At 43.8% G+C, this 18265-nt stretch overlaps 1 protein-coding gene across 1 annotated transcript; it reads left to right on the top strand.

Moving 5' to 3' along the window:
• Positions 1–3392: 3392 nt before the first annotated feature.
• Positions 3393–9516, top strand: LOC125751031 (transmembrane protein 47-like). Its single transcript, XM_049029470.1, has 3 exons — positions 3393–3746; positions 6267–6407; positions 8363–9516. The coding sequence occupies exons 1-3, from the start codon at positions 3548–3550 to the stop codon at positions 8542–8544; spliced, it is 522 nt and encodes a 173-aa protein (XP_048885427.1). The 5' UTR covers positions 3393–3547; the 3' UTR covers positions 8545–9516.
• The last annotated feature ends 8749 nt before the right edge of the window (positions 9517–18265 follow it).

The raw sequence follows: 18265 nt of genomic DNA, 5'->3' as shown, positions 1-18265 counted from the left end.
CAACCTCCAGGCTTTGGAGCATCGGGGGAACCTGGGATAGAGGACCGAAAATCCATGTGAATCATCAATATTTTTATACTCAGCAATGCAAAAATATGCAAAGGGAGTCAAAAATGCTCTTTACATGCAACCTGCATTTTGAGCGAGATGTTGGGATGACAAGATGGCAGTTCTACAGGGCATCAACTCAGCAGTAACTATTAGCAGATACACTGCCGTAATGGGGTTCGAATTAAAGTGGAGCAAAGGCACGCTGTAGCTTCATGCAGGGGTGACCACCCGGCCCGCTGGGAGCTCAGACGCAGCCGGAGGCAGAGCAAAATCTGAGCAGCAGCCATTTCTGAAGATGTAAATGTTTGCACAACACATTAGGAAGGCCCAGAAATGCAACTAGACCCACAGTTATGTTTAAACTTTTATTTTTAACCGCCATCCCATTTCCTCACATCGTTAACTTAAACTAGAAAAATGTCTACTCTGTGCCAGAGACCCCTTCCTCAAACTGTGTGTTATTAGACGTCAGTTCAGATTAACCCTGAACAGCCATTCAGCTGAGCAGCTGTCTACAAAAGACAGGCCTAAACAGACACTCTCTGCAATGCTAACAATATGTTGATTTTGCTGTCTGAAGAATAAATGGCACAGGGGGAAGTTTGATATTGATATAAATATAGATTAAATTCATACAAATTTAAATATAAATGTCAGTTTTTTTTTTAAAGTACGAATTAAGTCAAATTACACCCCCCCCCACACACACACACACACACGGTTTCTAAGCCTCTGTGAAGAATGTAATCTGACACTTTCATCCATCCATTCATCTTCTAACATCTTTGTCAGAGTCACAGGGAAGCTTGGAAACACTTTTTTGGTAAAATGTTCCTCCTGAATGACGTGTCTGTAATATTGCACAGCCAAGCCAGTGTTCAAGGTCCAGTGTGTGACATTAGTACGGAGGTGTTATTTACATCCTTGACTAAATGGTTAGGTTACTATACTTCTCATTGTTTCTTACCGTGTTACTCTCTGAATATTTCTATTAAACATGCATGATGCTTTTTGCAGGAAAATAACATCTACACTCATCCAGCTATATTTTCAGAAAATAAAGGGTTCTCACTATTAAAATTTCCTCAACCCTTCAATAAAATGATTCACTTGGTACAGGATAATTTAAAAATGGTTTGTCACTAATGTATGCGGTTGTGAAACACTTTCATTGACAATCCTTCAGATAGCATAACAACCATTGTGCGTATTCATCCAAACACGCAACGCACTATGTCTGAACTGCACATCCAGACTGTCCTTTCCCTGCTGCTCGTTGGGGGTGCAGCCTCAATCCATTCAAAAGAGGCCCGTGTTATCAAAGCGGGGTTCTAACAGCTGAGTAGATGTTTGCAGCGCAGGAGGGCAGAGGTCCCGTCAGCAGTGACAACACAGCCCACCCCTTGTGGAAGCTTAGGCCCCCGCACACTGAGAGAGAAAGCGACAGGCGCTGCTGGAAAGCTGCGGGCTTTGTTCAGGAGCATTCGCATCATCTGTGTTGTCCTTTCACGGCTACCCTCTGGCCTATCAACAGCCAGGCGCACATGGAGGTCAGGCCGGCTTCATGCTGAATGGGGCCATCGCAGGACTTCTCGTTCATCACCCTCCTCCCCCCCAACCCCCCAGGAGAGCAGGTCTACATGAATGATGAGCTGCTCCAGATTAGGACAGCAGTGCGCAGGAAATCACAGGCAAATCTTTGCATGTGTTCACTTGTAGGTGATTGAATGACAGTCATTGACACTGTGGTTGGTAGGTTTGGGCAGTTGGTGGTAAATCGCTGAGGAGTCTATCCAGACTGCTGACTCCATGATCAAAGGCATTAACATCTCAAAATTGAGCCCAAATTGGTCAAAGATTTAATTGGGGTGGAGGTCAGACTGAAATAAAGCTATACGAGATCTAAGCTGTATTTGTGTTTTTACATCAATCAACTACATTTTGAGAGTAGAAAAAACAAAGCATTATTATTATTATTACTACATTATAAGATATACAGAATGTAACACAGGTAACAGAGATATTTAAATTATTATATGCATTATGTACCAAAACCAAGGCATGGGTGGGTGATACGTTTTAACGGATTTTAAATCCTTAAAGTTTCAAATATATCTTGTTGCATCCATTATGTTATAACTGATGTTACTTAGCTCTTATTTGCTATCATCAGTAACCATGGGGATGCAGCACAAAGGCGAAATGTGCGGGGATGAGATGAGAAAAGGGGGCGTCCTTGGTGCGCTACGGCACAGCGCTGTCTGTACTGTATGTGCAGCAGCGTTAAGACGCTAAGCCGCTTCCATTAGCTGCGTGTTTGAGCTCCCCTGCTGGAAATGTCAGCACAGGTCTGTCGTTCTTTAGAGAGCACAGGCACTGCCACAAGATTTAAAAAAAAAAAAAAGAAAAAGAAACCATAAAAGAGAACAAAAAAAAAGAAACATCCTCGTGACATAAGTGACATTTCAGGCTTTGCCGCACTTTTGGGCGCTTGCTACAATTATACCCCTATTTGAGGGAAGTTGAATGTGCCGGTGCCATTTGCTTCTGCAGCTTCCCCTCAGCACTAAATCAGTAGGTGTCTAATAAGGCCAACAACAGGAGGCTGATCAACACCCCCTCTAATGAGAGGAAGATAAACTAGCATCAGCAGTTCAGACACATCTGTGCTTTTCCTTTCTGTAAAGGTTTAATGGCGAGATGCATTTAAGTCTAAATTTGCTCCTGGAATGTTTTATGCAACGGCTCCTCCCCTCGCTTCTCTTTGAGAGCAGAGTCACACAATGTATTATTTTCTCCTTTGTTTTCCCTTGCTTTCAGTTTTCAAAGGTATGTTTTTTATTCCTACGCAATGCAGCCAGCCGAAATGTATATTTAACACCAGGGTGAAAATGCAGGCAAGAGAACCGCAGGTATTTGGCCACAGAAAGCATTGTAAATGACGGCGGAAACGTCTGTATACCGAATGTCTACGTACAAAATCTTTCAGTTTTACTTTATTTGGATAGTGTGGCCACTGTTTGCAGTCAAATGAGTCCAAATGAAACTTGAAAAAAGTAAACAGTAAAAATGAGTCTGTGCCAATAATATGTTAACATGGGACTTGGAGTGCGGTGAATTTCATATTGTCATCCCAACCGTTAAACGAAACTAACTGTGTGATCAAATTTCCATCGTCTTCAGAGTGTTTTGTATAATGGGCAGTATTACATAGTGCGTATACCACAGAAAATAACGTATATATTTCAGTTTTCATTCAGGGAGTGGGCAAAAAGGCAGTCAAGGAGAAGCGGCTTCTGGAATGGCCGTTTTTTGGATGGACCGACAGGGGGCGCAAGGATGCGCTTTTAAAAAGCCCTTCAGCCCGAGGATGTGGGTGGATTTCGTCTCCTTCATACGCCTTTAGACCCCAGACCAACTTTCAGTCGAAGGACGCAGGAGCCCATAAGAGCTTTTGAGAAATATATTCTTTGCAAGGCTGTCCGTTTGGAATGGGATGATGTCCGCGAATGAAACATATGTGTGCCGGCCTTTTAAACTGATCGCTCTACTTTGCGTATTTCTCGCCCTGAGTCTGGATATAGTGGCGCTGCTTAGTCCCGCTTGGGTCACCGCGGACCGCTACTCTTTGTCGCTGTGGGGGTCTTGCTGGGAAGAAGCTGCTGACTGGAATTGCTTGTCAACTTTAAGGACTGGTAAGATGATGCGATTGCTCGGGAAAACGCTGAAAACCGCGATCGGACAATGTGGTGCCATTGCATTACCCCAGTTTACGCCTCTTGATTGTATCTGTCGTCCGGGGTGCTTGTTGCTTTGTATCAAAAACTTTATGTTTGTTGGAAAAAATAATAGTATGTTGATTATCAGCAATCGCTTTCTCTTTGTATGTTTTCATGAAGCGCAAGTTAGACTGTAGTGTATGTTTTGTACAGCTGTCATTATCAGTGCGTAAGTGTAAGCACTGATGTTTTCACCCGTAAGAAAAGACATATTTTGCAATAACTTGAGCTACCAGATACCGCTCATGATTAAAAAAAAATTATTCGTATTCAGGAAGAATTTTTATTTGTGAAAAAATTAATAATCGAACTGCCACGTATTATGCCCAACTATAATATATTACTTTGTGTTACATATAATTATTTATATTACGAGATGTCGAAATAATGTAGTAATTATTTTTTTCTGGTGAAACTGAAGCCAAATTGAAATATAAACAAATAAATTTAAAACGAGTTAAACAGTTCAGCTGTATGGGTTATGTATCATATTGGGAATTTATGTTATACATGTAACGGCTTGGTACGCGTCTTTTGAGAACCGTGTCGTGTTTCGTGTGTTTAAGGCTATGCGACGAACCACAGGGGGCGCTGGACCTCGCGTACACCATTGTGCAGGGATTTGTAGCGTCGTTGACGAGCTGGTTTACTGGGATAGTGCCATCTGGCTATTGCAGCCTTCTAGCCTAACAGACAGCTCCTGAAGTGTGCTGAAAGTTTGCTCGAGGTATGACACAGCGGGAGCTGACATTGGGAGCATGAATAGTTACTGCCGCATATTCTGAATGCGCTCGTTAAGGCGCAGTTCTGATAATGGCCCGTTGTAAATCAGTTATATGAGAACAGTTAGGCTTTACTGTGAGGCAGATGGTGCAGGATGGGTCCAGTTTTCTCACATTACTCTGTAATCAGGCTCCATTCCGTGTGAATGGGTGTGGTCTGCTCCACTCCAGCTATCCAGTTCCCACATCGGCACACATCTATTACATTAATGGTCTCTGGAGTGAGAGGCGCACTGGCAGGGAGATCGGTGGGCCAGTGTTTGAGGCCTGTCACCACGCTCAGAAACAAGGCAGACTCACTCACTGTGTCCTTCAGGGGAACCGCTGCTGATTGGCAGAGCCGTGGGTGGGCAGCACTCCTGTAGAACCCCCTCCCCCCGAGAAACATGGCTAACATAGACACAAGGCACATTAAACAGAAAACACTGACTTTCCTGTGACTCTTGCAGACACAATTCCATCATGTTTATGATCTATCAAGGAGATAGTAACTTAAACTCATTGCTGTCCCGTTGGTTGAAATGTTTGTTTGTGTTTGTTCACTCCTGCAAACTTTGTGAAGCTTTTGCTGTGTCCGTTGCCTGTCCAGCAGTGGTATGTGTTTTCTTTGACTGCCAGATAGGGTCGGAGCCTGGATGCGGTTCTCCTGCAGCCCTGGAAATGGGGTCAGCAAACCGTAGGGGTATTACATAGTGCGTATACAACAGCAAGCTGATGAAGTGAGGCGTAAAGTAACAATCTGCCCTTTTAAGAATATAAAAAATGTAAGACGAGTGGAGGCCATTCTTTGAAAAGAATAGTGCTCAGTTCTGAGTGAATCCAGAGGACTGTGCTTCGGCTGCACAGCTACAGACTAACTTCTGCTGTTAATGTAAACAACTGTGTACTTTGCTCCAATCGAAGACAGCCCTGCTTAGTTTTCATTCACAGCCTCAGCTAGCTCTTCTACTTTTTAATAATTTGTATATTTGCCCCCCCCCCCCACCAAACCCTGACAGTCATCTTTTCTGAAGGATAGAAATTATGCACTTCTAACATGCCCTAATATAGCGATCCATTCCTGCAGTTCGTAGCTGTACTGACTCTAAAGAAGTAATGGACTACCCTATGACTGATGGGAGTTTGGGATGTGGTGGGGGGGCGGGGGGCAGTGAGCAAAGACAGGTGGTATGAACTGGGGTTCTCTTGTTTTTGAGTGGTGGATTTCAGGTTGCTAGGGATGAATGGGGAGGACGGGGGGGGAGGGGTTTGGGAATGTGTCGGGGTTTGCAGTCGTCTGTTTTGGGGGTAGCTGTGGGGGTTGCAGGCTTTTGAGAAGAGGCAGAAGGGTCATTCGGGATTATAAGGGGGCATATGGAGAAGGACAATGACATTCTGCAATGCACAAAGGGGCCCAGCCTTTAAAAAGAGAAAGAGTGTGACAAATAGGGCAGTGGGGAGGCATGGAGACTGCAAACCGCTTGAGTTCAAACCTTCGTGTTTTAGCCTCAGTGTAATAATTCATGCACGACTGCGTTTTTTCTGGGATATACTTAGGTGGGGCATGGAGCGGATGAGTATCCAGCTGACGGTGTGGGACAGTGTCCTTTGTAGGTGCCCGCTAGCATGCTATTGGATGTTCCTGCACAGAGCCTGACCATTCCTGTGTCTGCAGATTGGCAGGTGGCCACAGCGGTGCTGCTGCTGGCCGGAGCCGCGGTCACGCTGGTGGCCTTCCTCATCGCCCTCATCTCACTGTGCAAGGGGACGCAGTGGAACCACTATCGCACTGTCGCCATCTTCCTCTTCACTGCAGGCAAGTCGACCTCTTCAAACCCCCTATGATGAACGTCTCCTCTGCTCCCCCTTTACTATCTTCACCTAGGGGCCTTGTGTTGACTCATTCGGTTGTCAGCAGCTGCTCCCCACCTCCACCACCGCGCCCCCTCCACATTGTTCGTAGCACAATGCCTGGTTTCCTGTGACATCAGGCAGTCAACTTCCTTTTCGGTGGTTGAGTGTATTTCCCCGTCCGGCACACAGCCTGCACGGCCGACTACTGGATGCCCCACTGATGGACACTCTTCCCTCCTGGGCCTCATTAGACGCCGAATAAGACTCCGCATCCTTTTTATAAGTGACAGTCCAGTGACAGACATCCTGGGATCCCGCAGGGCAGAATGTTTACGGCTCACGGACCCGAGCGACTCTTCTGCCGTGTAAATTTAGCAGAGTCCTTTCACTCTGAAGCGCCGCAGTTGCCGCACTTGGGATCCCCACAGTCCTCGAGGCGCTGTCCTCAGCTCTCTGAGATCTTTCTTAATAAGTACAGGGTTGTCATTCACATTAAATAAAAAGGTAAGGGATTAGACGTGGATTTTTTTGGGGACAGTAAAATTTATAAGGATACTGAGGAAGCTAAGCACTCCCCGGTGGACACGGTTTTCCCAAAAGCCGTGCCTCTCTTCTGTGGTCAGAGGACTTTTGTGGTGTCCTCACACAGTTCTTTTAAACCGGGGGTTTCCATCCTGGAAGCCTGAAGAGCAAAAGCCGACGGGTCGGGCCAGAAACGACGATCATCTGGGTTGTTATGTAAATGGAAAGGCATGCGAATTTGTTTGGGTTCAGCCAAGCCTTCCCTGCATTAGCTGCCCATCCTACATTCATCTGAAAGGACTGAAGGACAGTGTGTTCAGGGTCTGGCCTTTTTGCATATAACGTACAAATGCCGGAGGCTGTGTAGCTGGGTGTCTACCAGTGATCGTTTATTTTCATTTCCTGCTGGCCCACCGCGTGACGCGTAACTCAACTTTATTTTCCATATAAGTGGAACAGAACCCCCCCCCCCGTGGTTTCCAAAGTGGGAGATGCATTTTTCCCAAATACCCAAGTCTATAAAGGGTTCCACTGTAAGAAGGGAACATGTTTAAATAGCTATTTTTTATTTCTTGGGTAATGGCCTTAAATCCATCCTCTAAGTGTAACACCGCTCCCCCAGTCCACAGAACAGCCTCTGACAGGCCACAGCTTCTACCCCCCCTTCCTGGCTCGCTGGGTGCCTCACGTCATCCCCCCCAAAAACACAGCTGGCTGAGTCCAAACCAAAGGGGCTCTTGGGGATTGATGTGTGGTCTGTCCCAAACGCCCAGGTCTGCTTCAGCTCGTAGCCTTGCGATGAGACCCAGGCAGCTGCAGCCTGTGCAGTTCTTCTGGTTCCCTGTAAACACCTCAGTCCCCTGATCCTCACTGAGAGCATCATATTTCGTTAAGTTTTATTATGCGGAATTAAATCCTGCAGTTACTGTGGCACTCCAGTGCCGAGATCTCCACGGAAACACGGAAATAGATCACAGCGTGTTGCGACGCATCGCCTGCTTTGATGCATGTGACCCGCATCCCCTTGTTTCAATGGCAAAGGAGCTTTCAGTAGAGCATCGAGATTAAGGTTCATTACTTCCAAACACTGTTTACAAACCGTCTTCAGACGTTACCGGTATATTTCTGGAGGGTCGTAACGGTGATATGGGCCGGTCCCTTTTTCTTAGCATTTTTAAAATAATTGTTTTTATTATAACTTTGTAGGGTAATAAGAAATGTGCTCCGACAATAAGGATCCCTGGACATGCAGAAGTGACATTTTTATGAGAGGCTCAACAAGGCTTTCTGGGGGACGTAGAGTGAGGTGTTTCCAGATAAATTATGGCATCAAAGTGGATCTACATCCGTAGTAATTGTTTATCTTTTTTTTTTTTTTTTTTTTCTTGGTTACAGTGGTCCTGCAGGCTTGCGCACTGGTCCTCTACCCCATCAAGTTCATCGATGGGAAGGTCCTTCAAACCTACCATGAGTTTAACTGGGGCTACGGCCTGGGTTGGGGCGCTACCATCTTCATGCTGGGGGGTGGGATACTGTTCTGCCTCCGCACAGACCTGTATGAGGACGCCCTCTACTGACAGCACATGGAACGCCGGATGCCAACAGACTGCGAACCTGTCGGCGCGTAAGCGGGCCAGAGGTCGAGACGAACAGCTGCTCAGAGAGTGCCAACGCCATCAAAACGAGCCCAGAAGCGTCTAAGAATGGAAGCGCCGCCCGCGAGTGATAATTTCATTCCCTGTCAACCGGAACTTTCTAGTGCTTAGAAGTAAAGGGGAAAGCTTGTCAGTTATTCGATTTTTTTTTACTTCATTTAAATATTCACTGAATGTGGTGATATCAAAACTACAAAATGCATTTTTAAATTAATTATTTTTAAATAATACCATATTGCTTCCCTCAACTGTGTATTACATTCATGCATATTTTTTCAGTTTATATTAAAAAAAAAAAAAATCTGAACTATATGTACATAGCAAAAAAAAATTCAGTTTACTGTATAGTGGGAGAGAAATGGGGAGCCTGTATTATCAGTAGAGTGACTGGCTTTCTGTAGTTATGGCAAAATGAAGAGAGCTAGCTTAGAATTTTCACCTATGTTATGAGTTCCATTCAGATATTGTGATTGTCCCAATACATATTACATGCATATACAGCTCTTAATAGTTTACTGCCGTTTGCTGATGCCGAAACTCTGCTCTCGAAAAGACGAGCATTTTGGAATATAAATCTGTAGCTGTCTTTCTTTGCATCATTGATGTTTGATAAATGTACCGACGTGGAGGTGCAGTGGTTGGCACTATTGTCTCCCACATCTGGGACCAGGGGTTGAGTCTCTGCTGTAGCTCCATGTGTTTGGAGTCTGCATGTCGTGGGATTTTCTCCAGGTACCCCAGGTTCCTGCCCACCCACCCCCAATCCAAAAACATGCCAAGTTTAACTTCAGTTACCAAATTGCCCATAGATGTGAATCCCCCATCCCGAGTTGCTCCCTGCCTTGTGTCTTTAGCCTCCGGGATACTTTCCAGACCCCCCCCCCCTCTCTCTCCCCCCCCCCCCCCCCCCCCCATGACCCCGAAAAGGACAAACAGTTAGAGAACATGGAAAGGAAATGCTTGATAAATGATTTAAAATACACTTGCAGTATGTTTCCTGTCATCCGTGGTGTACAGCAGGTGGTGCAGAGAGTAGGTGCTGCAGTGCTATTCAACAGACACTTATCCTGAATTATAATTATATATCAAAAATCAGAAGCCGTTTGCTATTACAGCATCAGCAAAGTAAATGAGCTGCAATTTATTTAAAATTCATCATTTGCAGTAGTTTATGGTTAATGTGGCCCTATTTTTGTCAAACTGCTGAACTGTGGATGGATTCCCATATACTGAATGATTTAAATGTGAATGTTTTAAAGATGAATTTAAAGCATATGAGAAATTCTGCCTGGGCATAGTTGACTTGCAGGTTGCTCCGTATAACAAAGCTGGGAATGTTTCCAGTCAGAAGGTCTCCTCATGAAGGCCACCCAAGTGCAGGACTATCTACGCTTCTGCAGTGGCATCGTAAGACACTGGACTGTCATCAGGGTCAACAGGAAAAGTGCCAGCAAACATCGGTGACCCACGCTGGTTTCTGGTTTGTGTGCTCAGGTCTGGAGTGTGATTGAGGTACTGAACATTTCATAAAGTGAGAGGTTTGGTCACTGCAAGACCGCACATCATTTTTATGCTCTAATAACAATGACTTATGTGGTGGGTCCTCAGTTAAGCTTCACCAAGAGTTTAGACATTACTTGCACATTTGTACAACAGCACAAACTTGGACTGTCCTGCATGTTATACAATAAATGTTACTAGCCTGTTGTACCAAAACAGCTTTGTTATTTCTCACTCAAAAGTCCTTGGTGTTCAGTGAAATGTTTGAACAGTTGGCCTCCAGGAAGCAAAGCAGAAGCCAGAACGACGCCTCAGAGGGTAGAGTCACCTCAGCTGCAACGACGAGGGTTCAAATCCGGCCCCAATGGAGCCGTGATCTCCTTGAATTGAGGATGCATTTCTTGAGGATACTTTCCTTCTAGAGACATGCTCTTCAGATAAATTCAGGTGACTCTGCATTGTCCTTAGTGTGTGTGTGTGTCTCTAGGTCTCATGTGATGGAAGATGTCCCATTCAAAGTTTACCTTGGCCGTTCTCTTTCCCGAGATAATCGGGTTCGCTGCATAAACAGTGGAAAGGCAGAAGCATGACAACGGCATTTTGTTTATAGAGCAAGGTGTCTGAAGACCCATATATTATATGACATATATGGCTCAGAACTCCCTGCTAATCTGAGTACAGTTTCTGAGTAATTATGGGTAATTAGGATCCACATGAGAATGCTGTGTTTTTGTTAAATTAATCTAGCAACCATGACATCACCCTTCTCTCATCATGATTGCTGCTAGTTCTACAGTAAAAGCATTTCCAACATGTCTGCATCAGCCTGTAAGTTAGGCAAAGTTTTTTTTTTTTTTTATTAAGTAATTAAAAATAGGTAACCATCTGTCTAAATGGGCTGAGTGCAGAAGCATAAGGTACTCTCCATGCCCCGTTTACACAACACAGTAAGATATGAAATTGTTTCCCCATCTCGATTGTAGCAGTGGACATATCTGGCTTTATTCGATTATCAAGTGCTATCACATGTCAGGGACTGACAGCTATATTCCCTCTACCTTAGTCACCAAGCTGGTCCATTTTATGAGAGATAAATCAGCGTTTCTGGCCTCCACAGAAGCAGGTTTAGGGAACTGCGGTGACGCTTCACGTTCACGCATGAGCCCTCGCGTGTAATTGTGTCACGCAGCTGTTTGCCTATGCACAGATGGCTCAAATCAATACATTTCTATTTTAAGAAGCATGTATTCTGGGAATCTAGAGTATCTCTCCATGGAGGCTTTTTAGCATGAGATGCCAAGGGCAGCCTAGTGTTGTTTTATCAGAACACAAGGCCCCAAAGGAGATACTGTGTGCTGTGGTCCAGGAACCATATTTACTGCACCAAAGAGCCTATAGAAAATGCTTGTGGAATGAAGGTCTTGTGGAAGTCTGGTTCTTCTCCATTGATCCCAGTGCAAAGAATCCTGGCATTGCTGTTTAATGGCTGGACATATATTACAGCATTTTAAAAATCCATAATAAAAAGCAGGTAGATTTGTTGTGTTTTTCTCAGATACTTTATGAATTTCTTCAGAAATAGTAACATAGCTTCTAAAACCTTACATTATACTTTGCTGATATTCTTTTGTTTGATGAATGTCCTCGTTAGTGCCACACACCCTGTCTTAATATAGAAATCATTTTACAAAAGAGAATCTCTGCCTGTTTCATGGTGGGGCAATTTCGTGAAAGTTTGATATTTTTAATGACTTAAATTACTAAATTTTTTTCTTTTTTTTTCTTTTTTTTTAAAGTCACGGCACTAAAATTCACATTGCACCTTGTCACCAGAAAAAATGCCACCATTTAAGACATATCATATTAGGCCTTCAGATGCTCCAAATTTCTTAAGGCCCCTGTCACACCCTGTCTTAACTAACCCCCCGCCCCCAATGTGCCCCCGATACTGTGCCTTCAGTACCAGCCAAACCCATATGATGACCTAGGTAAGCTTCCTCCGTCACCAGCCTCCTAGACAAAGTAAAATTTCCTCGCTATATCAGCACCCCGTCTGAAGATGGCGCCCTAAGCAGCCGCATGTCACCTAATGGGTTTCCCAGCACTGGTGCCAATTATCATTTTTCAAAAATTTGTTTAGTGTGACTAAACAAATAAAACATTCATTTTCTATTTTTTGTGCATTTCATAACAGGGGAAAGGTCAAGATCAAATATGCAGGAGAATTACAGTGAGTATGACCTTCGCTCAGATTTCTTTCAGATATGGAAGCCTTGTCACCACTGGCTGAAGAGCATTGATTGAGAGTGATAGTCAAGCTCACATTTTATTTCTTGTCTATCACAGACTAAAGAGGTGAGAAGCTAATTCAAGTATTTTCTCACCAAGCACATTCTGTGTCGTATTTCAACACAGAATAAAATTGAGAATTTAGAGATCAGGTGTCATTGTTGACACACCACACAACAACGAACTGTGTCCTCTGCATTTAACCCATATGTGATAGCAGGGGGCAGCTAATTCAGCGCCTGGGGAGCAATGCCTTGCTCAGTGGTGCCTTGCTGGTCAGGGTTTCAAACCAGCAATTTTTCAATTACAAGCGCACTTCCCTAATCATTAAGCCACCATTGCCTTCAGCCACCACTGCCCTTGCTATGACTTGGTATAGCTCACATTTCGAAAATCAGATTTAAAAAAGATATTTGGATACAAAAATAACCATGAATCAACATATGTCTTTCCGGTAAATTTGATTTCTTGCTCCCTCTAGTGGGAAACCGCGGTATTTATTTTTTGGCGCAATAGGCAAAGCCAATCAGTTAATAAGAAGTTGCATCTTTGACGTAACAGACTGTTTACCAGTAGTGTATTCATAGTAAAACGTAACAAGTAATAGAAAGCTGGATACGTAAATTAAAAATCCTCTATTTTGCAGTATTGCCAACCTCATTATTTCCAAATATAGTACGTGTTATTCTGTCAATTTAATATTTTTAGTGTACAGTATAACTATAATTACAGCCTAATCGAATTTGTGCTTTTTCTGGGAGGCGCGCTTGAGCCTGTTGGATGGATTCAAGCAAAGATGCATATTTTCACTTTCAGCCTTTACGAGGAATTTAATGCGTGGACGGGTGCAGGAAACATAACGAACAGCTGATGGGAATCAAATTTGTTTACAGCTAGTGTCATTTTAACAGCTGTTCCCGAGATAGAGCCACATATGTCTGATTGCTGAAGGACAGTTTAGGTGTCTTAAGTAGCTGCATGAGGATGTCAGCACATCAACAATGCACGCTAAAGCTATTTGCTCTGTATTTCCCATATCGTGATATAATCGATACGGGTGGTTATTACTGGGTTTGACTCCATCCCTAGTGTTTTGTGTGTGTGTGTGTGTGTGTGTGTGTGTGTGTGTGTGATTTATCACATTCTTTCCTTTTACATCTGTTGCATCGTTGCCAAACAAGATCAATCCCTTGATTCATTGGACCCCAAGTTCGTTCTTGGGAGGCAAGTTAGCAAGACCGGTCTTAATTGCCAAGACCACAAGTACAATCTTTGTGTCTTCGGTACAGAGAAATGCCAAAAGTGGAAATGGCTCTGAGCATCAGCGTCTATACAAGACTTCATGTCATCTAAAGTGCCGACACAGAGCAGTTATGTGATATGGGGAATCTCTGAAAGTACTAGCGCCCTCTGCCGTGCTGCCACTGAACAACTACTTGCTGTACGGCTCTCCTAGAAGTTCTAGCGCCCTCTGCTGTGCTGGCACAAAACGGGTGCTTGATGTAGGGCACCCGTAGAACTACTCACACCCGCTGTTGTGCAGCACAGAACAGCTACGTAATGCGGGGTGCCAACTTCTGAAGTGACGCCGGCTTAAGTTGCCAGCCAAGTTCACTTTGTCTCACATGGGGAGGCGCTGTGCTGTTATGATGTGAGGGAAGAGGAACGGTGTCAAGAATGTGTCAAGAACAAAACTCTGTAAGTGAGCTGGCGACAAACATTTTAGATAATTAGCAAATTTTGTTAATAGAGCCATCAAATCATTAACTAATGGTGACGCTATGTAGCCCTGCCTTTATGTGTGAGTGTATGCCCTGCAAATAAATGGTATCTCATCCAGGCTTCCTTTGGCACGTTCACCACATCCTTGCTTTGGGCTGAGCGCTTATGGAATATAGATGGTAACAATAACTGGAAACGTGGTATTTGAGAGACTAATGATGTCACCTGATGACACCTGGAATAAATAGCCATAGATTGATCTCTCCATTTTACATGTAAATTGATATTGTGCCCCGTATCAAAGTTTGGATTATGCGTCTCCCATAAATATCCATAACGTTTAGCAGATTTAAGAAACGCTGTACCAGTTTGGGGGATAGATGTTTAAATCTTAAAATAGATTTAATCTTCAAATAAATTTAATCCGAAAAAGAGCACGCAAATAAATACAGTAGATCAGTTGCGGAGTAAATTTCTTGGTTTACGAAGAACATTCCCGTTAGTAAAAACCATGCAGAAATTGCCGGCTTTCTTTTGTATATATGGTATAGATCTGGTTTTTTACTGTACATTCATGTGTGCTGGGACTGAATGACATTCTTACTGTATGTGAGTAAGCCATACGTCACTGAAGCTGAGAGTCGCGGCTCTTCCTCAAAGTGCATCCGAGTCTTTCGTCAAGACAAATAATATTATGTTTTGTTTACTTAAAAGAGATCCTGTTTTCAAAGGAGGCTTTTAGCTTTTCTGTGGCAATGAGAAACGTGAGGAATCTGGATACGAGAAGTCGTTCGCAGATCTTTACCATCTTACTTAATCAAAACAGGCAAAAAAAAATGTAACTCCGAAGACATACACTGGTGAGTTTGCAGCTCTACCATACTCATAATGTGTGATGCACGTGCCTTGTGCTGGACTGAGACCGCATTCAGGTCGTACCCCTGCCTCATGCCCTGTGCTGCCTGGGATAGGCTCCAGCATCTCCTATGACCCTGATTAACATAAACAGTTGGAAGATGGATGGATGAACGTGTGCGTGTGTGCGCGCGCTTGCAGGTATGGGCATGAGCTCAGCGTTGTGCCGTCTGTTCTGTTTCTCTCCACTAGGGGGTGCTCTTTTCAAATGAGAACAAGCACTATTCACAAGTCCTTACGTAGGAGGCAAACCCTAATAAAGGTATCTTTGTTACAACTGTTCATAGAGATGTGTCTTGACATTCCCATGGCCTGCTAATCACATATTTACTACCGAGGTCACATCAGGCTGCCATACAGCCTGTGCTTTCAGGGGCTTAATTTTCCTCTTAATTGTCTGTTGATTGCTAACATGTTGAAAATTTTGAATACTATCATCTGCTAATAAACAAAAACAGTCATTATCTACATGTATAGCATCTTGGTTCAGAGGTTCCTACAAACACAAAGCTTGGTTTAATATAGGCCTGTCCAGTACCCTGAAATTGTACCCTGAAGATAGAATGGCATTTGGTATGGCCTGAACAAGAGTTAATGCTGGTCGTCTTACAATATGGAGCACAAAATATATTGACAGGCAGTGCTGCTCTTGAGGTTTTCCACTGCATCTTATTCGGATTATGAATTTGCAGTTATATAATCAAAGAGACAAGTAGCTGTGTCCTAGTGATTTGCTGTGATTAATGTCAGATTAACAGGAGCCATCGTCAGTCAAAGCTCTTGGTACGGGAAGTAGCAGCAGTAGTAGTAGTAGTAGTAGCAGTAGTAGTAGTAGTAGCAGTAGTAGCAGTAGTAGTAACAGTAGTAGCAGTAGTAGTAGCAGTAGTAGTAGCTGTAGTAGTAGTAGTAGCAGTAATAGTAGTAGTAGCAGTAGCAGTAGTAGCAGTAGTAGTAGTAGCAGTAGTAGTAGTTTATTGATCTCAAAGGAAATTCCAAAAGTTAAAACTGCCTACACAAAAAGTGACATCACTGTACAAAAATTATACAAAAGGCACAAGACACAATACTGTACAAATGACACAATACAGTACCACTACTACTGCTAATAATAATAATAATAATAATAATAATAATAATAATAGGTAAAGCCCTTAATCCCTGCCCCCCAGGAAGTGTGGGTGAGCTGAGCCCCCTGTACACAGTCTCTAAGGGGGGTGGGGGGCATCAGCCACCCAGCAAAACATTCATCTTACTGTAGAACCTATACATCTATATTGTGTTCTAAGGGCTGTTCTCAAACTGTAATTCATGCTGTAGCATCAGAGCCATTTATCTCAGAGCGCCTATTACGCAGTGGCTGTATCCTTTACACACATCCAGCTACCCGAATCTTAGGCCTTAAGTGTCTCTTTGGTTCCCGTATCAGTACAAACAGTAATTGCAGGGTAATAACATGTATACTGTATATGGTAGTGGCCAAAATGGTGGAAACGCTTCCAATTTTTAGAGACTACAGAACTTTATTCCAGTTACTCCAGTGTATGATATTTGTAAACACGCTTTGATTGATTATAAACATTATTGCCAATATTCATGTAGTCATTTTTCTAGTGTAATGCCAAAAATGCTAGGTGTTTTCACACTGTCTGAAAGGCAAAATGCGGGCAGCATGGTGGTGCAGTGGTTAGCACTGTTGCCTCACACCTCTGGGACCCGGGTTTGAGTCTCCGCCTGGGTTACATGTGTGTGGAGTTTGTATGTTCTCCCCATGTCATCGTGGGGTTTCCTCCGGGTACTCCGGTTTCCCCCCACAGTCCAAAAACATGCTGAGGCTAATTGGGCTTGCTAAATTGCCCATAGGAGTGCATGTGTGTGAATGGTGTGTGAGTGTGCCCTGGGATGGGCTGGCCCCTCATCCTGGGTTGTTCCCTGTCTCGTGCCCATTGTTTCCGGGATAGGCTCCGGACCCCCCGCGACCCAGTAGGACAAGCGGTTTGGAAAATGGATGGATGAAAGGCAAGACGCAAATCAAAATACCCACTAAAGAAACAAGGATTTTGCAAGACTTTCAACATAAGTATACTGCAGTCGTAGAGGAGTTATATTAAGAGAATTAAGCAATAAAGTCCTGCACCGTGCCCTAGGCGAGTATCACTGCCAGCGCCTACCATCTGAGGCGAAATGAAAGTGCCTAGTCATGTCAGCATCACCCCAGAATGTGGCGTCGTAAGCAGCCGTGTTTGTCACCTTTAGGATCAACTGGCCCTGATTATGCCCTAATATGTCGTTCATTTGTACTTATGGATTATCATCTGTTGATCCCTTAATTCAAGAGAGGTGTCCCGGCATTTAAAAACCATGCATATTTCAATACATGCAGGTGATCAATTAATTGCGAAACATGTAGGTGATCATTTAATCGAATAACCTATGGAAAAGAAAGCCTGGATCTGCTATTTTAATAAAGGAAATAATGACATGAGTATTTAGTAAAACCTACATAAAGATGATGAAGATGAAGATAATAAACCAATGAATTATTGAAAAAGCAGGATGCAGAAAATGGATAAATCTGCCTCGACATGCATGGAAGTAAAATAACTGTGCAGCACTAGACCTCTTGTCATCTTTGCTGTCTTTGAGTCAGTGTCCTTTCATTATGTTTTCACAGCCGTTTTCTTCTGACTGTTTGTATTTGCATCCTAGCAACTGAATGCCAGGAGGGGACATCAGCAGTTAAAACTGTAGCTCAGTATATAGAACATTGTTCACATACCTCTGGTATTTTTGTTAACAAAACCTGGAGTGATACTGGAGATGCCATCTACATGCCCTAACACAGCGTTTCTCAACCCGGTCCTCAGGGACCCCCAGACGCTCCACGTTTTTGCTCCCTCCCAGCTCCCAGTAGGGATCAAAAACGTGTCTGTGTGGCAGGTAGCTGGGAGGGAGCAAAAACGTGGAGCGTCTAGGGGGCCTCAAGGTCCAGGTTCAGAAACACAGCCCTAAGTTAGTCTCAACTGCAGTGTTTTTGGAAGAATTCTGTCTGTTTTCTGCAGCAGTTCCTAATGTCCCTCGAGCAAATGAGCCTATTGTGATCAGTTTATGGCTGCATGTCTCACACAGAATGACTACAGAGCTATTTGTGGCTATGACTATGATCTCATGCTAACCTGGCTCGTATTTCACCGGGTGATTCTCAGTGATACTGAAACGT

This window comes from Brienomyrus brachyistius, chromosome 10 (assembly GCF_023856365.1).
Source record: "Brienomyrus brachyistius isolate T26 chromosome 10, BBRACH_0.4, whole genome shotgun sequence".
In the NCBI taxonomy this organism is placed as follows: Eukaryota; Metazoa; Chordata; class Actinopteri; order Osteoglossiformes; family Mormyridae; genus Brienomyrus; species Brienomyrus brachyistius.
This window is presented reverse-complemented; position numbering and strand designations above follow the sequence as displayed.